Here is a 25133-nt window from a genome sequence, read left to right as displayed (position 1 = left end):
GTCACGATGATTAATCGCTCATCATTAATTAGCTCAGCATGCCCATAAAGTATGACATTGACTGGTACGATTGTCTGCACTGTTAAATTCTGAACTTCATAGGCGCGATTTTACTGACAGCTGTCCCAGAGATCAAGCTATGTTTTTATAGTTATAGATCTCAAAACATAGAATTTTGGGAGTCGGATAAATAGAGATATCTCTATGTATGTCTTCTTCATCATTACAGCCTATACAGTCCACTGCGGGACATAGGCCTCCACAAGTTTACGCCAAAAATAACGTGAACTCATGTGTTTTGCCCATAGTCACCACGCTGGGGGTGGGGGCGGGTTGGTGACCGCAGTACTGGCTTTGTCGCACCGAAGACGCTGCTGCCCGTCTTCGGCCTGTGTATTTCAAAGCCAGCAGTTGGATGGTTATCCCGCCATCGGTCGGCTTCTTAAGTTCCAAGGTGGTTGTGGAACCTTGTTATCCCTTAGTCGCCTCTTACGACACCCACGGGAAGAGAGGGGGTGGCTAAATTCTTTAGTGCCGTAGCCACACAGCATGTATGTATGTATTCTTATCTTACTGTTAAAAAATATAAACTTTTAGAGTTTATATACAAACATCTATACATCAACCTTTTTGTGTATCGATTACTTCCAAGACATTAGTTATCAGAAATGATCACTACAAAGAGAATGCGGGCGAAAAAAATCGAGTGTGCCTCAGACATATACTTGTGTCTTAGATATAAGAAACGTAATTGGATATGACAGAAAGAGAGAAAGATAATGTCTATTCGACCTCTCTCTCTTACTCCGTTCGCCTCGCCCGATCACACTTTTTGTAAAGCTCTCGTCACGCTCGTCACGTCGTCACCTGTTTACTTCTCAAATCAAGTGTGCATGAAGAAGTTTTATTTAAAAAAAATAATAATAAAAGTAACACGATTTTTATTATTTCATAACAAGAAGATATATCGAAACAAACGATTTTTTTTTATATTCTGAATAAGCATCATACCGTAATGCTTATCCCGAATTGTAATGGAGCGCTTGTCGGATTACCCTTCAATCTTCGTGGGATATAAAAAGATTATTCTTTTCAACTTAATGGATTTTTCTATAGATTTTTTTTACGTACATATTCAATATAGTAATAAGTCTTTTGATTCGTATAAAAATGTAACGTCGATTGTTTGAGATCCCCGCTTAAACCTCTCACGTGTTATTAATGTTCTGAACGTACTGAGATTAAAATAACGTTGAGGGATGAGAGAAACCGTATCTATGTTTTATACAAGAATTTTCAGTTGGTTTTGCTCAAATTAAAGTTCATCATCATCATCATCATCATCATCATCATCATCATCATTTCAGCTTATCACAGTTTACTGCTGGACATAGGCCTCCACAAGTTTGCACCAAAAATGGCGTGAACTCATGTGTATTGTCCATAGTCACGCTGGGCAGGCGGGTTGGTGACCGCAGGGCTGGCTTTGTCGCACCGAATACGCTGCTACCCGTCTTCGGCCTGTCTATTTCAAAACTAGCAGTTGGACGGTTATCCCGCCACCGGTCGGCTTTTTAAGTTCCAAGGTAGTAGTGGAACTGTGCTATCCCTTAGTCGCCCCTTACAACACCCACGGGAAGAGAGGGAGTGGCTATATTCTTTACTGCCGTAACCACACAGCAGAATAATACTTATTGTTGGTTTTTAGTTAATTCTCTTCCTATGAGACATGTCTTAATATTAACGTTTGCAGATGACAATAATATTTTATATAAGTCTCGCAGTTCTTGATGTTTCATAAAACCACAGAGTCTAATTATTGAAACAAGATATATCCGGAAAAAAATTTCAACCTCCAAAAAAGGTGAAATAGGATAACTGAAAATTTGTACCGAAGTTTGTTGTTTTGTTGTTGAACTTTAGTATTTAGAACAGAATAACCGTGAAATTGGAGACGACATTTCATTTTATTTCAGAAGATTAAAATTTTATATTTAACAGTAAGAAATGTAAATGCGTACAGTGTAGATTTAATTTTGATCTCTCAATTATCATTATGAAATAAAAGATTAACATTAATAAAATAAAAAAATAAAATAAATAATATATAAATTAATTAAATAAAAATATAAATAAAATAATAATATGAATAGATTAAATTTAAAACTACAGTGAGTGCTTTTATTTCTGACCTTGTCGTATCACTGTTTCTTGTCAAAACCTGTTAACACACAGATAAAAATCCACACATACACATACACAAATACATCAAACAGGAAATATCGCTTCGAAATAAAATGGAAGAATAGAAAACTCACCGAGAGTTTGATTGTCAATCTTAAAGTGCCTCGAGTCCTCCCGCCTCCACGTCACGTTCGGCGGAGGGACTCCCGACGCGACGCAACGCAGCGCGGCGTTTTCACCTTCCTTTACTAGAACTTCACCGCTACTCGCCTCGTCGTCCACATCAGGCGGAACTGTAACAAAATAATAACGTTGTCTTGCAATTCACATTGATAAATTCAATAATAAATATATTTGATATAATTATTTATTGACATTGGACAACTGCTCCGTTGTAATGGCGCGCGTGCCGTGTAGACGCCTAAATACCACCGGTTGCGTGTTCGATTCCCGCTCGGGGTGGATATTTGTGTTTATAAAAATATTGGTTTTCAATCTGGTTGTCCATCCTCGTGGGTTTTCCCACAGTGCCTCGTAGAGCACGTTAAGCTGTCTTGTGTAAAAAATAAAAAATATATATCCAAGATTTTTAAACCACGCCAGACGATACTGACGACAGAGTACTCGACAATACTCTCTCACAAATCGCGATCTAAATCAAAGTCAAAATTTTAAACAGGTACTTTTAGCTTCGTAATAATTGAAGATTAGATTTTAAATATTTAATCTTCAGTTTAGTTGACATGATTTTAAGTAGTTAAGGATCAGCGAGAATGTTTTTAAGAATATACATACAGACAAAATTAACGCCTATTTCAATTTGATAATAAACAAAAATAAACCTCGGTTTTTAAAACGCTTTACAACATCATTATATCTATTGTTACCAATTAAGAAACAATCGCTTAATCGCAATTATTGAATTTCAGCACAGCACCGACATTTATCTATTACTTAAATTAAAAGAAAATAAAAGTCTTTTGGCAAGTAAAAGACAAAATTGAAAGTAATTGAAAGAAATCGATCGTCTTTCATTATTATACTATAATTTACTAGCCATTGTGTTCTCATTCAATGATTTTCATGAAAAATGACCCTCGGCATTTTCACGCCCATTCGTTTTAGCTGTTTCTGGGGACGATTTATCTTTTTCTTTCTGGATTATTTGGAGGAAATATTCAACTTTTAAATCTTATATAAATATCTGTAAAATTAATGAGGGTTTTATTTTTCTTGTTACTTAAAATAGCACGCTAATTTAGAAAGTAATTCTTAGTAGGCGGTAAGTTTTGGAACGTGTAATATTTATATTAGTATACTTTCTGTATTTGTAGCAGTTTATTTTATTAACTTCTATTATGATAAATATGCCGACCGGTGGCGGGATAACCATCCAACTGCTGGCTTTGAAATACACAGGCCGAAGACGGGCAGCAGCGTCTTCGGTGCGACAAAGCCAGATCTGCGGTCACCAACCCGCCTGCCCAGCGTGGTGACTATAAGCAACACACATGAGTTCACGTTATTTTTGGCGTAAACTTGTGGAGGCCTATGTCCAGCAGTGGACTGTATAGGCTGTAATGATGATGATAAATATTGTTTAATCAAATGTATAGTTAATTAAAAAAAAAAATGTATCAAACTATCAATTTCGTAACTCTATGATTAATTAGTCAGTAATTTATTGTCAGATGAACTACATAGTTTAAATGTCTAAAGAGAGTGTGAAAATTGGATTTATTTTGAACTGCACGTAGGTATATCGTGATTTTACCCGAGGTGGCATTCACGAGAAGTGGAGTGATATTCGTAGTGACACAACTCCTGAGTGATTTTCTAGGGAAACTTATTAGATTTATTAATTTTAACTTTTGTCAATAGTAAAGAAACAAATAAATAGTCTATTACAAACATTTTTGAATATCATATCAAAAATTGACCGCTCCAGCGGGGATCGAACCCATGTCTCCGACTGACCGTGTCGGCGCTCTAGCCAATTAAGCTGGAACGATGTACCCGCTAGATCGAAATTTTTGATATGATGATTTTTATATTCGGTTTAAGCGAACTAGTCTATTACAACACTAGCTTGGCTTACGTTTAAGCATGAATAAAATATTCAACAACTCCCAAATATACTCTAGAACTTAAGTCTATAACTGAAATCCTCGTGATATGGATTTTGAAGTTTCTGTGACCTACTATGACTGCTGCAATAACTCAAGGAAACATTCAAATTTAATATAAATAAATCCATTGTATCAAATTCCAAAACGATCTAAATTAAATAATTCAAAACTGAATGCATAAATAAGCTTCGAATCTCGCACCGGAACAAAAAATTCAGAACCAATCGAAAAATACGGTGACGTTTCCACATTCGAAGTGAGTAAAAGACATTCCGTCTTTGATAAAGTAAACTAAGAATAGTTGGTAAGTTTCCCTAAGTTTATTTTAGATTCCCGTTTCCCCGTCCTTCGTAATATCTTCCGAGGGACTAGTTCCTTGAATGTTTATCATCGGTATCATAAGTTCAGAGTTGGAGTTAGGGATTGTTTTTTCTATTAAATATTGTGTATGTGATTCTTTTATTGAGATGCGAGTGTAAAGAATCCATATTTATCTTGATGAATTCTTCGTAGTTATCACTACTAATTATTATTACTACATTATAATTTTCTTTTCTATGGTATTGGCGTATAAAGAATGTACGAACAATTTATATGTTTTTCCAAAAAATAAATTTATATAGTGTATATCAAAATTATAAAATTATATAATTGTATAGGCATATTATTAAATTCAAGAGATATTAATTCGATCCAAAGCTGAGATTTCTCGAATATTTTAAAAAATGTTAATAGCGTACCAAATTCCATCATTAACCCTGCTTCAGTCCGGTCAAACTGTAGCACTAACAGTTGGGTATATATAAACCCACTAGGAGACCTGAATTGAACACCTTTATAATTTCTATATTTATAATTGTGTTTGCTGGCAAACGAAAAAGACCGATTTCAATTATATCGACAAGTAATACAACGTAGATAAACGAAAAAATAATCAAGTGAATACGCATTATCAAAGATTACTCCAAAAGTTGTAATCAGATCTCGATGAAATTTATATGTAACTACGTAAACATCGGCTTTCGATTAAATTAAAAATCATCAAAATCGGTACACCCAGTAAAAAGTTGTGCGGATTTTCGAGGACTTCCCTCGATTTCTCTGGGATCCCATTATCAGATCCTGGTTTCCTTATCATGGTACCACACTAAGGATGTCACCTTTCCAACAATAAAGAATTTTCAAAATCGGTTCACAAACGACGAAGTTACCGTACTCACTCCAGCCTATCGCAGTCCACTGCTGGACATAGGCCTCCCCAAGTTCGCGCCACACATCCCGGTCTTCCGCAATCCTCATCCAGCCTACACCGGCAATCTTACGTAGATCGTCGGTCCAGCGGGCCGGAGGACGTCCCACACTGCGTTTGCCAAGTCGCGGTCTCCACTCTAGGACCCGTCTACTCCAACGGCCATCGGTCCTGCGACACAGATGACCAGCCCACTGCCACTTCAACTTGCTAATTCTGTGGGCTATGTCGGTTACTTTCGTTCTCTCGCGGATAGTCTCATTTCTAATCCTGTCTTTGAGAGAGACCCCAAGCATAGCCCGTTCCATTGCACGTTGAGCGACTTTAAACTTGTGGACCAGTCCCTTCGTCAGTGTCCACGTCTCGGCTCCGTATGTTAACACAGGCAGGACGCATTGCTCGAAAACTTTTGTCTTCAAGCATTGCGGAATCTTCGAAGTGAAGACTCGACGGAGTCTGCCAAACGCCGCCCAGCCCAACCGAATCCTCCTATCGGCCTCCTTCTCGAAGTTGTTGCGGCCTAGTTGGATAGTATGGCCTAGGTAAATATAATCCTGAACAACTTCGAGAAGGGTACCATCGACCGATACCGGTATCGGTATGACTTGGTTGTTAAACATAACTTTCGTCTTATCCAAGTTCATACAGAGACCGACACGTCGGGAGGACTCGTTTAGGCCGGCCAGCATTTGGCCTAACTCATCCAGCGTCTCCGCAAAGATGACAATATCGTCGGCGAAACGAAGGTGAGAGATGAATTCACCGTTGACGTTGATGCCTCGTTCCCCCCAATCCAAGGTCTTAAAAACATCCTCTAGCGCAGTGGTAAACAGTTTCGGTGATATTACATCCCCCTGTCTTACCCCACGCCGGAGGGAAATAGGTCTAGTTCTTTGGTCATTGACATGAACGGTCATCGTCGCCGCGTCGTACATAGATTTTAGTACCTCGATATATCGCCAGTCGACATGACATCTCTGCAGAGAGTCCAGGACAGCCCAGGTCTCGACAGAGTCGAAGGCTTTCTCGTAGTCCACAAATGCCATACACAGCGGTTGATTATATTCTTCCGTCTTTTGGATAATCTGCCGAACAGTATGGATGTGGTCCACGGTGCTGTAGCCATTTCGAAACCCAGCCTGCTCTGGTGGTTGGAATTCGTCGAGTTTTCTGGCGAGACGATTCGTTCATAGTTACCGTACATACATACATATATATATGTATATATCTATACGGTCGAATTGAGTAACCTCCTCCTTTTTTGCAGTCGGTTAATAAAATAAATTTAACTATATATACCATGCTTATTGATTTGTCCGGCTTTTCTTAGCATGTGTAGAACACGACTAAAAACACTCAACGAAACACTTATTTCGCACTTTGAAACTATAGTTATTCATTCAAAATACACACTTTTAACTACATTGAATAAGTTATCACACTAAACACTTGTACGCCACTCATGGAGTAGCAACTTTAGCCGCACAATAATTGAACAGTAGCTTCTTCACTTAAAAATTATCATATTTTATCGAATTTAAGACAATTTGATTTGACAGGTTATTCTTAGGCTGTGCCTCCTGTCATTGTTAAACCGACCACTGCTAAAAGCCCAATACTTTGTCCATATAATTATATTCCATATGACGCGCGACATTATAAAATTGTATGATTATATAATGTCCCACTGTCATTTCTAACATTTGTTAGCGATTGTAGGTAGAAGTTTCATAAAAGGTCGCCGATTCGCGCGAAGCGCTGATATCGCATATATGACGGCGGGTTTTTCAAATTGAAGCGGATTTAAATTGAATTATGGTTTATTTCTTTTTCAAAAATATGTAATGTTCATGTTTTATATATCATTTTTAGTAACATGCCAAGGTAGGCAGTGCCTTTCTGCCTTTATGAAATGCACGCTATGGCTTAACAGTTAACAGTAACAATACGATGAACATTTTTACACAACTACCCTCCCAGTTTTACAAATCAATCAATCACAAAATAATGAAGTCGCAGTAGCTTGAATATACACACGGGGTGATTTACATTGAACGATATTATTTAATGTTTATTTTTATTAACGACAAGAAATATCATCGTTTATTAATTTTGGTATTTGATATTGTAGTAGTTGTTTGCCATAGAGATTATTCTAACTCGGTACTTTTAATACAACTTCAGACGCACTACGTGTTTGGCAGGTACGCCTAATGATATGTTGGTTTTCGCCATTATGAAAATGCTCAAGCATGTATCCTGATCATGTATACATATAATCGAGACCGATGAATGATGAATACATGTAGTATGGCTAATCAATACGCCGTGTTGATTTTGTAACTAAATATTATTAACTCACCGACAACTTGCAACAAATGAGTTTGACTCATCATAGGCTCTGTGTTCACTTGACACATGTAACGTCCACCGTCGGACGCGCTGACGTCACGTAGGCCAAGCGTCCACGCTCCGTCACCATGCTGGACGCTGATTCGATGATTCTTCGTGATCACGTGACCCGCTATTGTCAGAATTGTCTGCGTGTCTACTCGTAACCACGCCACCTGTTAGATAATTAAGTAATTAGTACACTTAGGCAATGTTTAACTATCTTAACATAGTATAAAACAAAGTCACTTCCAGCTGTCTGTCCATACGTATGCTTAGATCTTTAAAACTATGCAACGGATTTTGATGCGGTTTTTTTGAAATGGTAGAGTGATTCAAGAAAAAGCTTTATATGTATAATCCACGCCTAATATGGTAGAGAAAGACTGGTAATTTTAGAGGTTTCTAACGTATCTTTTGTTTTAGATAGTATCAGTATTGCACCCGTGCGAAGCCGGGGCGGGTCGCTAGTTTGTTAATAAAAACAATATAAATTTCTTATTTCATTACACGTGTTCATAAAATAGCTTTAAAATAAAACGCTGATACATATCCAATGAACTATCTAGAGCTTGTATCAAATTAAAATTTAAGTAGGTCTTTACGAAAAAGGATCTCATTAATTGAATAGATCAAAGTCAGCTAATGGAGAGGAAAAAAAATAATGCGCTTCGTTAGTTCCAAATAATATGAAACAAAAGTTAATTACCAGAAGTTATAGAAATAATAAAAATAATTCACAATTTTTCTACGTTCGTAAATTGTTGTTTTACTGTCTTTGCGAGAAAGTAAAACAACAATTTACGCAAACAGCTACAGCTTTGACACGCAAATGTGTAAAAAATATATGACAAGAAATTATTTACAATTTATCTCGTTTGAATTATGTATGGAATGTTGTTGTAACTCTTTTTTTAACATTCAGCTATAATTCATGCTATAAATAAATTTCAAAGCTAAATTTCTTTTAAAGGTGATATTTTAATATTCTTTCAGACAGAAACGTCTCGGTCAAAACTATGGATGTTAAATAAGTAAAAGATAGAAAGTTTTGATATCTCTAGAATAAGCTCTTCAATTTAAGATTTATTTTTTTATCCACTGTAATTTTTTTTAAAAATTTTGTCCAACAGAGCCATCTTCTATTAAATTGTATTTGTTTATTTGAAATTTTTTGCTGACGATATTATTAATAAGCTTCTTGATTGAGATAAATTTTTAACCGACTTCAAAATTCACGAATTTTATGTATCGTCGTGGATAACTTCGTCGTTTATGAACCGATTTTGATAAAAAAAATTGTTGGAAAGGCGATACCCCAAGCGTCTGATCCAGGATCTGATGATGAAATCCCAGAGGAATCGAGGAGAACCCTCGAAAATCTGGTGACGACTAGTGCGTTTGTTATTCTTTTTCGTTTACTTACGTTGTATTACTTGTCGATGTAATTGAAGTCGTTTTCTTTCGTTTGCGAGCAGTCACAATTACATAATATTTTTACCTTAAATGTCTGTAAATTATCAACTCTGCATGTAAGCGCCGCATCTCTGCCCACAGCGACAGTCACGTTTGATCCTGGACCCACAAATCGAGGTAGATCTGAAACAAAAGAAACATATATGAAAACATAAGCCGTAATGTATAGTTTTCAAATAAAATATATCGTTACTGGCCATAACGAATACACCACCAGTATCCAGTCGAATTGCTACTGAAAATTTATTTATTTATTTATTAATACTTTATTGCACAATACATCAAAGAATTGTACAAAAGGCGGGCTTAATGCTAGAAGCATTCTCTACCAGCCAACCTTAGGACGTACATGAGGAGAGGAAAGGCAGAGGAAATTCACTGTGTACTCATAAATACGTTTGTAAAACTTTTGATGCTTAGATTTTTTGGTTTCAAAAGGATTGGTTTTAAGAATGAGTAGATAACCACTTGAAATACGACAAATGTGCAAGAAACATTCCTAGATGCAACTTTGACTTCCGCACAGTTTACCGTCAGGCATCATTTTATTATTGGTAACATGCAATCGTGATAAAAATTGTATAGGTTAATAAATAGAAATACGCATAAATGGTAAGACGTAATCTAAGCGTAGGTATATATCGTATGTTTTCGTCATACAGACTCAATGTTTCATCCTTGTAGGACTGCGTTAAACGTAAACAGTTTTTAATATACTGTAACAGTTTAAACAGTTTTTTTTGTAAACAGTTTTTAATATACTGTACTGTTTTATAACTGTTTGCGATTAGATGTTGATTGTTATACAATTATAACGATTTATCGATCACCATCTTTGCATAACATAACTGGTTTTTTAGATTCATTAGAGGGAATTATTACAAAATGTAAAAACCAACATTGCGTCTTAATGGGTGATATTAACATTGATATCAAAGAAAGCACAACCGATAAACGAGCAGAAGAGTATCTCAGCTTATTGGCCCATTACGGATATATACCCGGACACAGTATACCAACAAGAGGTCAAAATTGCTTGGACCATTGTATGATTAAATCTTGTCTACCTTCAACCACTATTGTCTGTCATTCAGATCTTACAGATCATAGCAGTGTATTGTGTAGCCTTGGTTCTAATATTTATAAGGAAAAATTAAAAACAACTGTAACTAAGATAAATTATGATGGCTTACATGACGACCTAAATAAATTTGACTGGTCGGAACTTTATTACTTAACTGATGTAACGGAAGCAACGCATTATTTTATTTCAAAACTAAATAGCCTGATTGAGAAAAACAAATCTACTTTACATTTTTGCAGATCCAAAATCATTGTAAAAAAATGGATCACCCCAGGTCTCTTAAAATCAATTAGAACACGGGACAAATTACACGTTGAGGCAAGGAAAAATCCGAACAATGTAGATTTACAAAAAAAGTATAAGAACTACAGAAATATGTGTGTTAACTTAGTACAAGAAGAAAAAAACAAATATGAATACAAACTTTTAGCAGAAAGTAAAAATAACATTAAACAAACATGGAGTAATCTAAAATCAATCTGTGGTCTAAACAAAAGTGAAAATAAAACTAATCAGTTACTAAAACTAAAGGCTAATACTATTGAATCTTTGGATGCGGTGAACAATTATTTCACCACTGTTGGTGATCGTTTGGCAAAGACAATTTTGGATGGATTGAATGTGATGGAAGCTGACTTGAGTAACAATATAAAGCTTAGTTATTCCAATTCACCAGCACATTCATTGTTTTTTCAACCAACGGATGAGAATGAAGTTGCCGTACTCATAAATTCATTAAAATCCAGTCAAGCTGTAGGACATGATAATATAAGTAATGAAATACTTAAGATTAACAAATATTTGATTGCATCGCCTCTAACTTATTTGTGTAATCTTAGTATGTCATCAGGAATAGTCCCAGATAATTTGAAAATTGCAGAGGTAATACCTATTTTTAAGACGGGTGATGCACTAGAACCGGCTAACTATAGACCAATATCATTATTGAGTGCGGTGGCTAAAATAATTGAAAAGGTAGTAAATGTAAGACTACTTAAATATTTAGAAAAAAATAACCTTTTAAGTCCTAACCAATACGGATTTCGCTCTGCTCGGTCCACAGAGGATGCTGTTACGGGCCTTGTTGATTTTGTAACGGATAAAATTAATGATAGACAAAAATGTGTTGGCGTCTTTTTAGACATAGCGAAAGCCTTTGACACTGTGTCGCGGCCTATACTATTAAAAAAATTAGAATTGTTGGGAGTTAGAGGTTTAACATTGCAATGGTTTCAATCTTACCTAAGTGAACGGAAACAGCGAGTACGAATTGGTGAACTCATGAGTGGCTATGCCGAGACTGCTTACGGCGTGCCCCAAGGCAGTGTTTTGGGTCCTACTCTCTTCTTAATTTACATTAATGAGCTCTGCTCACTTGAATTGCCACAGGCTAGGATTTTTACTTTCGCAGATGATACTGCCATAATTTTCCACGCTAAGACATGGGCGGAGATCGTTGATGTCGCTGAGGGGGGATTGAGTACTGTAGCCAGCTGGTTGAGGAATAACTTATTGAGTCTCAATGCAAGCAAAACAAAACTCATAGCTTTAAGTATATCTAAGAGAACTGCCCCTAATAAAGTTTTGAACCTTAGGCTCCACTCATCTGAATGTGTAAAACACCCAAATTCATTGCAGTGTCAATGCCCCTCTATCCAACAAGTTTCGTCTATAAAATACTTGGGTATACTGATACACGAACATCTGTCGTGGAAATTACACATTGATGCAGTAACGAAACGCATAAGGAAGCTAGTACATATATTTAGAAGGATTAAGTTCATAGCAGATCCAAGCTTAATTCGAGCCGTGTATTTCAGTTTATGTAAATCTATCTTAAATTATTGTGTCATTGCCTGGGGAGCATCCAAAAAGACATATCTTCTCCCTCTAGAACGCGCTCAGCGAGCCATTTTAAAAACAGCCTTTAACAAACCATGGCGCTATTCCACAAACGCATTGTTCTTGGAGTGTAACATTCTCCGCGTGAGACAGATTTACATATCATCGGTGCTTGTCCGCTTTCATAAAGTTGCGAAGACTATAGCCCGAGCCTCAGGCAGAACTCTTAAATGGGACCTACCGAGAGCTCGTTCGTCTTTTGCTCGTCAATCTTTTACTTTTATGGGACCCTTTCTATACAATAAGTTCTTTAAGCATAATAACACTATATTAAACCTGACATCGTCCAATCTCAAAACCACCATTCAAAAATGGCTACTACCAAAAAGCTATGACCATACAGAGACCTTAATGAACAGAGATATTTAATATCATGTGCACGCAAACCTATTATCTATGTATATATATATGTGTGCATGGGTATGTATGTATATGTATGTATATATAATCTATGTTAATGAATCGTATCTTGTCCCCTCTGTTCAGTGAGTTAACTCGATCCCAAGACGTTAGTCGTAGGGCTGGCAGAGGCGACATACTGATGCAGTACGCACGCAAGCACACGCACGCGCACTCACTCACGCTCACTTGCAGACAGGCATACATCACCAATCATCAGCACTACTACTTTAGACGTCGGGGTATAAAAAACAGTGTATAAATATATTATTTATTATTATACACAATGACATTGATGTACACACGTACTTACACACACACACACACACACGCGCGCGCGCGCGCACACACACAACACACACACACACACATACACACACACAAACACACACTCACCATTTGTTGCCTTAGTTCTTGTATGTTCCAATCAAATAAACTTTAATCTTTTTATTTTTATTTTATTTTTTAAATTATAAACTTTAAATGCATTGTTTTTGTTAAACTAACGGAATCGTATTAAGCTAATGGAAGGGACTGGACCCCACGACACAGGGAATCCTAGTGTGGGGACCAGAGACATACTGTTCTTCCTGTGACTAAATATAACTGATGTAATATGTGTTAATATAATGTACTAACGTTTGAAGAAATAAAGATTATTATTATTATTATTATTATTATAATATCATATCAAAAATCGACCGTTCGAGTGTGTGTGTGTGTGTGTGTGTGTGTGTGTGTGTGTGTGTGTGTATGTATGTGTGTGTTCTGTAATGTGTGGGTAGCACAAAAATAATATGCATTAATTTTTCCCTTAATTTCATTAAAAAATCTACTTTGTACTAATTTAAAACATTCAGCTAAGAATATAATTAGATAAAATTTATGATAACAACCACTTTTTGCAAAACGCATAGTACACATTTGAACCTTCTTCTATTTTTGAATTCGATCGATACATATAATAAAAATGTAACGGATTGCCTGTACAGTGAATATATATGAGAAAAAATATTATTGAGACGTTTATCATTGCAAGTAGCACCCAAAACAATGATTGTTAAAATTTTTGTGTTTTTTTTTTAGTCTATTTGTACGTGCGTTTGTGCACGCTAATCTCAAAAACGGTTTATCCGATTTAGATGCAATTTTCACTAATCTATTGTGATAAGCTTCACTTAACAATTAGTGTTTGTAACATGTCAATCGGTGCCTAAATATAAAAGTTATGCCAATCAAAAAAATCACCTTGTACATGTAAATACCCAAAACGTGGACTAAGTCACAGCCACGGCTATTAAATAATACATTTACGTCATTAATAGGTTAGCTTGTGCTGTCATTTGTTAAAGCTAGAAAATTATCATTTCAGTGGCGTAATGTAATAAGCAAAGGAACAAGAAGATATGTCTAACTTTAACTAAATTTGTTGCATTACGATATAATAATGCAGTTGCTAAGTGTCATGCCACTACAACGCTAGGACGAGAAACTGTTATACTGAGACATCCCTCGAAATTTGTAGGGTTAATTTGGATTATGACACAAAATAATTGTGTTTGCTCGCAAACGAAAAAAAAACAGACTTCAATTACATCGACGAGTAATACAACGTCGATCGACGAAAAAATAGTCAAGTAACTACGCGTTATCAAAGATTACTCAAAAAGTAGTTATTAGATCTCAATAAAATTTATATGTTACCACATGACAAACATCAGCTTTCGATTAAATTAAAAATTATTACAATCGGTACACCCAGTAAAAAGTTATTGCGGATTTTCAAGAGTTTCCCTCGATTTCTTTGGGGTCCCATCACCAAATCCAGGTTTCCTTATCATGGTACTAAACTAAGGATATCTTCTTTCCAACAAAAAAAGAACTATCAAAATCGGTACACCCAGTAAAAAGTTATTGCGGGTTTTCAAGAGTTTCCCCCGATTTCTCTGGGATGCCATCATCAGATCCTGATTTTCTTATCATGGTACTAAACTAGGGATATCTTCTTTCCAACAAAAAAAGAATTATCAAAATCGGTACATCCAGTAGAAAGTTATGCGGTATAATACAACGTAGGTCGACGAAAAAAGCGTCAAGTAAAAACGCATTATTAGATATAACTCGAAAAGTAGTTGTTAGATCTCAAATAAATTTAAATGGGACCAATTGACACACACCACCTTTCGATTAAAAAATATTGTCGAAATCGGTCCACACGGTCAAAAGTTCTGATGTAACATACATAAAAAAAATACAGTCGACTTGAGAACCTCCTCCTTTTTTGGAAGTCGGTTAAAAAGAGAAAGAGAAAGATGAGATTTGCTACTAGAGATTAATAAATGATAGCGAAAAATCTAAAGAACAAAAGTGAGTCTTAGACCACACGACTGAAGTAAAACTTCTTTAATGGCGAAGCAAAACTTTTTTAATCTTAAGTCTAACTTAGATCTCCCTCTCAACTTCCGTTCGCTAAACTCGATCACACTTTTCGTAACGGTATCGTCACGCATTCACCAGCTTACTCCCCACGTCAAGCGTGCGTAGTTTTACTTCAAAAACAAATTGAATGGAAAATAGGAGTGATTAAGTATTAAAACAAGTAGGAGAAATCTACGTCATAACGTCATAAAGTCATGTATGTCTTATGTATCATGCTGTAGACACGAGAAAACACCACCTACTCTGTTACTTGGCAAGATAAAAATTAAAGATCAAAGCTATTATTTATTGGAGGGAATATTTAGAGAGGGAACTTAAATACAGTGTGTGAAATCAAAGAAGGAAATTGAATTTAATATAACACAAGCAATATGCAACCTAAAACGCGGATGAATCCAATTAAAATCATAATCAAAACTAGTTATTCATCAATTCGGATATGCAAAAAACCATTCGAATTTCCCGCTCATACAGCGCTAACAAATATCATCAAATATCAGCCTTTGTGTTTGATATGAATTGTTATTACATAACGTAGAATTAATATTCGAATGACACATGCGCAGAATTTAACGGCAAATGTTTACTTAATACTAACGATAACTGAATAATACGAACTTTAAACATAACGCGAATAAACACGCCCAACGACGTACGTTTGTAAAATATTGGCCAACTTTGTTCTCCGACCGAACTCCGAAAAATGGTAAGAGATAATTTATATCGAAAAATTTTTAAGTCATGATTTATTTTTCTCGCTTCTGCTCCAATGGAATGCCCAATAAATTGTTCAATCGTAAAAGGGTGTTACCAACAAGAGATTATTTGCAAAGTAATTGCAATATTACAAATGAACCTTCATCGAGAAGATACATAGACAAAAAAACTTTATTGCAGTACTACACTTACAGTAAATAATAAAAAATAAAAAAAATACAGAACATACACAAGTTAAGCGCGCAAAGGCGGTCTTATTGCTATTTTAACTCCAAGTTTCCGACTGCGCAAAGTAAACGTCTACTTTCTGGGTTATGATTTTTTGCATGTATAATGAAATCCCACAAATGATTTTGCGATTGTCTGAGAACAATTTTAAAGTTTGATTTAAAGAGAAATTAATTCAATTAATTTAAAATAAATAACTTACTAAACTTTGGTAGTGCAAATTTAGGTACTTCAACCTACATATAAGTAAATTAAATAATAATAAAACACTATAATAATATTATATATTAATACGTGAAGCAAAAACTCTACACCAAATTACGTATAGTATGAAATTTCGTACACTTATAGTCAGAATATTAATATTTATACTTTTAATTATGCTTAAAATATACATTAAATGAACTAAAAACAACATTACACACACTATCATGTGTTTGATACACACACGCATCTATACTATTTTGTTTATGATTATTATTATAGAAGTATAGTCGTTGACAACAGAAGCCTAATAATGTTCAAACTTATAATTTACATTAATTACGGTCGAATCTCGACCCCTGGGCGACCACTTATATACATACACACACATAGCACATGTAGCACTAAGTAATATTAAAAATTGAAATATGTTATAAAAAGATAGATGTAAATATAGAAAATACTGTCAAGGGTGTTAGAATAAAATACTGAGGAACAGGAAAATAAGAGCTTAGGTAAACATTCAAGGTATACACTAACTCTCAATTACCGAAACTTGCCTAAGCAAATCGACCTCGAGAACCCTTAGAATGATATACCATTTTTCAAATGTACCCGAAACCTCCCAAGAGTAACCCAACCATATTTTCAAGATGCGAACATTTTGTGAGGAGCGCGAAACGACAATCGCTCCCCAGACAGACGGATAGCTCGAAGAAACGTTACTAAAACGTTGCAAACATCGCCCTTATATCTTAAGATTTATGGTTTAGTATCAGAGAGTTATAGTCATAGAAGAACGGGAACATTTTTCAGTTTACGCCCTTCCGTCCAACATTTCATATTAAAAATTATAAACTGATGCTTCGGTAGAAACTTTTTTGGTGTCTTTTAAAATACAAATTTATTGCTTAGTTTTTTTATACCTTTCTAGATATATTAGATAGATATATATTTTCACTGAGGTAGGGCACAGCAGAAATTTCCTGCTTAAAATATGGAGCAGCCCGACTGGGGTAGTACCTCGACCTTACAGAAGATCACAGCAAAATAATACTGTTTTCAAGCAGTATTGTGTTCCTGTTGGTGAGTAAGGTGACCAGAGCTCCTGGGGGGATTGGGGATTGGTCGGCAACGCGCTTGCGATGCTTCTGGTGTTGCAGGTGTCTATAAGCTACGGTAATCGCTTACCATCAGGTGAGCCGTACGCTTGTTTGCCGACCTAGTGACATAAAAAAAAAAAAAAATATTATTATTATTAATTAAAAAAATTATGACCAATATTTGTTTCTTTTGTCTGTACCAATTAAATATACTAAAGCTTAAAAGTTTTTTTGAATCTCTTAATCATTACATTGTATATAATTGTGTTTGCTAGCAAACGAAAAAAAAAACGACTTCCATTACATCGACAAGTAATACAACGTAGGTAGACGAAGAAATAGTCAAGTAAATACACACTATCAAAGATTACTCCAAAACTTGTAATCAGATCTGTATCTGTATTGTATTTATGTAGGTACTAGAGTTTGTTGTCGAGTACAAAAATGTAATACTAATGATTGTCGGGCATCACACGGTCTAGCGGACTTTGAAGGATTATATTTCGCGCACGAGATACTTTAGTATATACGTGAGTACTCGACAAGGTAAAGTAAAAGGATTTTGATGTATAAAGCAACTTGAAGTTGATCATTTTATTACGTCAAATGTTTATGTATGAATGAGTATGATGATGTACATTACAATACAAATTTATGATATTTATCTAATATATAAAATTCTCGTGTCGCGGTGTTTGTAGTTAAACTCCTCCGAAACGGCTTGACCGATTCTCATGAAATTTTGTGTGCATATTGAGGTCTGAGAATTGATTAACATCTATTTTTCATCCCCCTAAATGTTAAGGGTAGTCCACCCCTAATTTTTTTTAATATATTTCGATAATTTATTTTATTTTTATTTTACTATGATTTAGCATCAAAAAATACATACAACCCTAAATTTTCATAATATATAATATGGCAAAACAACGTTTGCTAGTAACATATAATATGGCAAAATAACGTTTGCGGGGTCAGCTAGTATGTTTATAAATATTTTATTTACAAGTTTTAAAACTTAAAAGAAAAGAATTTCAGGTCTATCTCTAGTCATTTATGTTTGCTTTCTTACTCCTCTTTCATTCTTCTTGCTTAAATTATTGATGCCTACTATTGATCGTCATTGGCAATAATACACCGTTGCAACATTTGCAATAAAGTATTCTTTACATGATATTAAATTGACTCACCAATTCGCGTATTAAGCGATAAAATGAAAAATCAATTTCGATAAAAGCAACCATCAATAATAAGTGACGTACTGAATTGTCATCCGTTGCACGTACATCACTAATTAGTTGTGAATCGTCAGTCAAATGAACGATGTAATAATTTTGCAGTTTCAGCCGCTGGAGTGCAATACGTTACCTCTCTACGCCGGAACAAATAACCGATTACACTCGGGGGATGCGGATTGCACGAGAACGAAAATAAATCTTTAAATACGTGTAATTATAACTAATTTCGCTTACTAGATAGTTTTAGTAGAGTAGAAAAAATTACATCACAAAGTATAGAACAATAGGAAAAAAAATTGAATTTAAACTCTAGTCCTTTACGTTTTCTTTCTTACTTCTCTTTCATTCTTCTTCCTTAAATATTTTTAGGGATAGCTCAAAAACTACTTAATAAATCTGAGTGAAATGCTTGGAATCATCGAAATTGATTTCGAAAATTGTTGAATTATTTACTGACCAAAACAATTATCATTATTATCGCTTAGAATTGTCGCAGCAGTAATTTGTCACTGCTACTGTTTTGATATAATTTGATAATAATATTAAATGGCAAATTAATTTGAAAACGTTTTATTAATTAAGCGTGACTGGCGTATAATTAACTGTTGGCTTTTGTAAAATATGGTTCACATGTTTTATTCGTTTTTTAATGGTCACTTAAATGCCTAGTCCGTTGGCGCAGTTTGTAGTGCTTTCTGATCCGAGGGTTGTGAGGTTGTTGGTTGGAGATCCCGCCTGATTGCGGGTGTAATGTTTGTATAATTTCCATGTATATTTATTAAAAAAAAATATTCTGTTATACCAGCTGGCTGTTACCTATAACACCCATCATTAAATTGCTTACCGTAGAAAGAGACGACCGTGTGTGTATTTTTTTTATTTAATGCATAAGTGGAAGAATTTTCGTAATAGTTTTTTTTTTTTTTAATGTAAATACACAACCAAATTGAGTGGTAGCTTTAATTAGGGCCATGGGCGGCACTGGAGTATCTTGAAATGCAGAGGTCACATTCTGCAGTGACGTCAGGTTGCGGATGGATGCATTGACATCATTGCTCCTGCACGGACAAGATTTGAAGTCACTCCCGATTTGTCGTGGAAGGTGCGGTTGGCAACGCTGGTCCTACCTGCCGTTTCAGCCACCGTAACGCTGGATCGGCGTTGGAGTTGCGGAGTTGTTTATTGCGATGAGTCCTAGTTTGGGTAAACGCCGATAGCATCGCGGAAGTGCATAGGGTTTACATGATCCCGCCCTAGGCAAAAAGAAGGAACACCCTAGGGGTTTTAGTCGGTGTGATTCTGACATACCTTCCAGCTCCCTCAGGCTAGAGGTATGGCAGAATTCCCCTTGGTCAACAAAAAAAATATAGGTGATAAAACTAGTTATATTTATAAATATAGTTAAAAATTTCAGTAGCATCGGGTGTAATTTAAAGTATTAATAATTTAAGAATATTTGAAGGAAAATATACTCATAAAATTATAATAATTCATATAATTAATTAATCAGTTATTAATTCACAGTCTGTTAATATAAAACGTATACAAATATTAATCCATAGTAATAGACTTATGAAATAAATAACATAATTGGTCCGTTATTGCGTTAGAAAAGCAAATAACGCCTAATGGTAATTAAATTTTAACGGGAATTCAAATATACCTAATATATATGAAATCACTGTCGAATTCGGGACATTTATTTAATTAAAGAAGTTTAAATAATAAAGGTACGAATTATATCGTTAGCATACAAAATAATTGTGTTTGCTCGCAAACGAAAAAAAAACCGACTTCAATTACATCGACGAGTAATACAACATAGATCGACAAAAAAATATTCAAGTAACTACGCGTTATCAAAGTTTACTCAAAAAGTAGTTATCAGATCTCGATGAAATTTAAATGTGACTACATGATAATCATCGGCTTTCGATTAAATTAAAAATCATTAAAATCGATACACCTAATAAAAAGTTATAACGGATTTTCAAGAAGTTCCCTCGATTTCTCTGAGATCCCATCATCAGATGCTGGTTTCCTTATCATGGTACTAAACTAGGGATATTTTCTTTCCAACAAAAAAAGAATTATCAAAATCGGTACACCCAGTAAAAAGTTATTGCGGATTTTCAAGAATTTCCCTCGATTTCTCTAGGATCCCATCATCAGATCTTGGTTTTCTTATCTTGGTACTAAGCTTGGGATATCTTCTTTCCAACAAAAAAAGAATTATCAAAATCGGTACATCCAGTAGAAAGTTATGCAGTATAATACAACGTAGGTCGACGAAAAAAGCGTCAAGTAAAAACGCATTATTAGATATAGCTCGAAAAGTAGGTGTTAGATCTCAAATAAATTTAAATGGGACCAATTGGCACACGCCACCTTTCGATTAAAAGAAAATTTGTCGAAATCGGTCCACCCAGTCAAAAGTTCTGATGTAACATACATAAAAAAAATACAGTCGAATTGAGAACCTCCTCCTTTTTTGGAAGTCGGTTAAAAAGGTGGATGCAATGTGAAGGTTGGAATGGTGTTCATACTTCGATCTCATGTGGTTATGACCTTAACACGGGTGATTTAACTTTGATTCCCGCTAGAAGCAGACTATATTAATTATATCCTATAACTACATTATTCACTACTTCTGCAAATATTAAAACATTAATTGTGTTTGCTCGCAAATGGAAAAAACCGACTTAAATTAATAAGTAATACAACGTTGGTACTCGAAAAAACAGTCAAGTAAATACGCGTTATCAAAGATTCCTCAATAAGTAATTATATCTCAATCAAATTAAAACGATACTACATGACAAGTATCTGCTTTCGATTAAAATAAGAATCATTTATCAAGCTTGCTAGATTAAGCTCTGATCCTTCTCCTACATGGGGAAAGAGGCCTATGCCCAGTAGTGGGATATTACAGGCTGAAGCGAAGGATCATAAAAATCTGTACACTCAGTGAAAAGTTATACGCTATAAAGTTATAATACAACGTTGGTCGACGAAAAAATAGTCAAGTAAATACGTATACGTACGATATAACTCTAAAAGTACTTTTCAGATCTCAATTAAATTTGACACGCACCACCTTTCGATTAAAAAACATCGAAATCGGTCCACCCAGTCAAAAGTTCTGAGGTAACATAAATAAAAAAAAATGCATTGGAATTGAGAACCTCCTCCTTTTTTGGAAGTCGGCTAAAAATAAAAGTGATGATGGGACCCAAAAAATAATTCACGTACATATTAACAAATCTATAGTTTTATTTCACGAAACAATACTCACATGTAGTTTCCTTGATATAATTTAGAGTGATGACACTAAGGGACTCTCAGTTCGCTTCACTTAAATAAAGGGTTACTTACGTAGAGCACTCGAGAGCGCTTTGAACAATGCCCTAAAAGGTTTAACGTGAAACTCTTATTGTCTCTCTTTCCTTATAATAATTACGTAGAAACATCAGCTCCGGTAATGAGACCATACGTCATCAGCGTTGGAATATATTTGCTGTAATATTTCATAACTGAGTGGAGTTAGTAAAATTTTCTAAGGCTTATGCCGGCTATATATAACCTGTCTTCGTGTGTATGATATTAATGCTGGCTGATCTTGTGTGCTGTTTAATATTTTCCACACATTATGTAGACTAATTTATTAGACCTTATTTCATCTTGTATTCTTCACTATTATTCATGGCTTACTACATTTTTATTTATTAAGCTAAATTTGTTATTTTGCTATATTATTTTGTTTACCTAAGGTTGGAATTAACAAATCACGTAAACTTGAATTTAGTTACGATAGATAGATTAAAGATAAATAAAGAGCTAATTTCAATTTTATATATTTTTAACCGACTTCCTAAAAAGGACGAGGTTTTCAATTCGACTGTATTTTTTTTATGTATGTTACATCAGAACTTTTGACCGTGTGGACCGATTTCGACAAGTTTTTTTAATCGAAAGGTGGTGTGTGTCAATTGGTCCCATTTAAATTTATTTGAGATCTAACAACTACTTTTCAAGTTATATCTAATAATGCGTTTTTACTTGACGCTTTTTTCGTCGACCTACGTTTATACCGCATAACTTTCTACTGGATGTACTGATTTTGATAATTCTTTTTTTGTTAGAAAGGAGATATCCTTAGTTTAGTACCATGATAAGAAAACCAGGATCTGATAAAGGGATCTCAGAGAAATCGAGGGAAACTCTTGAAAATCCGCAATAACTTTTTATTGGGTGTACCGATTTTGATAATTCTTTTTTTGTTGGAAAGAAGATATCTCTAGTTTAGTACCATGATAAGGAAACTAGGATCTGATGATGGGATCCCAGAGAAATCGAGGAAACTCTTGAAAATCCACAATAACTTTTTACTGGGTGTACCGATTTTAATAATTTTTAATTCAATCGAAAGCTGATGTTTGTCATGTGGTCACATATAAATTTTATTGAGATCTGATAACTGCTTTTTGAGTAATCTTTGATAACGCGTAGTTACTTGACTATTTTTTTGTCGATCTACGTTGTATTACTCGTCGATGTAATTTAAGTCGGTTTTTTTTCGTTTGCGAGCAAACACAATTATTGTTAGATAGATATCGTTAACCCTAACCTATGGATCGCTAGTTCACTGGTAGCACTGCTCAATTTGGAAGTGAAATTATATACACAGTAATTACAACAACAAAAAAATACACATTGGTACCAAGCTTTGCTAACACGCATAAAAGTGGCGAGTTTAACTCAACACCTCATACATATTGAAGATAAATGGTTACTCAGCTTTGAAGTTTTTTAGTAAACATTTTTTCGACTAGGTCGGCAAACAAGCGTACGGCTCGCCTACTGGTAAGCGATTAGCTTAAGACGCCTGCAGTATCAAAAACATCGCAAATGTGTTGTCGACCTGGGGGTAGGATATCCTCCCCCCAGAAGCTCTGATGATCTAACTCACAACAGGATCACAACACTGCTTGGGAACTGTGTTATTTTGCTGTGATGTTCAGCATCATAATTGAACAACAAACGCATGGATATTTATAATAGCAGATCATTGAAAATACGTAGTAACAGAGTCACACAGCTGTGTGTGGTCCTGTATGCCAACTTTAGGAGAGAGGGGGGGACTGACTTAGGAAAGAATAGCTAAGCAAGGTGAACCTACTGTGATTATGATCGACATGCGTATAATATCTGGAAATCTTGAATAAGACCGACTTTTTCTATTTCCATATCGCTAATCTACGGAATACGAAACGAATCAAGTGAAATCACAAGACGTAGTTAGTATACAAACAATATAAATCTAATAAAATATTCTCTGCATAATAACTCTTCGTGCTGCAGATTTATTAAAGAAATCATCAAAGAATTTCCGGGCAACTTGAAAGTTTCAAAGAATATGTCTGCTTTTGCTTTTTTTAAACTCCGAAATTTCATAACTAAAAACTTTGTTATCAACTTTGTTTTATTCTCCCTTGCTTTATATATATTAAAATGAGATTACTTTATTTTAAAACATTTATTAAAATTAACTTCTGCTTGATATTAATTGTGAAATAAGATTATAATAATTCATTATATTATGTAACGTTATATTGTATTATTTTATTAAATTACATTATATTATTAGTATGATGTTATGATATGTAATGTCATATTATTATTTTTTTATTGTACACATAGTTATAATTACGATTTGTCCATCATCATCATTAAGATACATAGAATAAGATACATAAAATAAGATATATAAAATAAGATTCGTAGAATAAGTAAGAGACGCAAAGTCAGCGTCTGTCGCCTGTCCCGTCCCCCCCCGACATCCGCTGGGCCGAGACTGTAATAGTTAAGTTAGAGATATTAAAGCCTCCAAATCATGTCTTCAATGTCATGTCTTGACATGTCTTCAATTTTTTTTTAATTAAATTAAGATAGTTAATTATTATAAATTGTTTTTCAAAACGCTCTGAAACCAAAAGTACCAAACACAACTAAGGTTGGCTGGTAGCAAAAGCATTGGGATTAGGCCAGTCTTTTGTACACACTTGTATTAGTGTATTTACTGTACAATACGGAATTTAAATAAATAAAGTGCTTCAGTCTATTCTGACTGCACCGCTCGATCACTATTGTGATTTCTCATAAAAATCAAGATTTCATTTAAATTAATCGTCTTACAGATAATGCGCAGTAATATTAAAAATCTACATTTTGTATATAATACTTTTTTATATAAATAAATATTATTATTCTTCTTCTACACGGAGAAAGAGGCTTATTTTAGGCCAGCAGTGGGTTGTTACAGGCTGAATTAATATATATAATACAAATACATGTAGAGTATAATTTTGATATTTCTGCGAGAATAACAGT

General features: G+C 34.7%; 1 protein-coding gene across 1 annotated transcript in view; it reads right to left on the bottom strand.

Moving 5' to 3' along the window:
• Positions 1–25133, bottom strand: part of LOC123654927 (lachesin-like) — a 78231-nt gene that overhangs the window by 15468 nt on the left and 37630 nt on the right. Inside the window, exons 2-4 of the mRNA XM_045590784.1 lie at positions 9455–9552; positions 7925–8129; positions 2319–2477 (exon numbers count right to left, since the gene is read on the bottom strand). Of these exons, the coding sequence (XP_045446740.1) occupies positions 2319–2477; positions 7925–8129; positions 9455–9552 (462 nt within the window). The remainder of the gene's footprint in view (positions 1–2318; positions 2478–7924; positions 8130–9454; positions 9553–25133) is intronic.

This window comes from Melitaea cinxia, chromosome 7 (assembly GCF_905220565.1).
Source record: "Melitaea cinxia chromosome 7, ilMelCinx1.1, whole genome shotgun sequence".
Taxonomy (NCBI): Eukaryota; Metazoa; Arthropoda; class Insecta; order Lepidoptera; family Nymphalidae; genus Melitaea; species Melitaea cinxia.
Note: the sequence above shows the minus strand (reverse complement) of the source record. Positions and strands in the feature narration are given on the sequence as shown.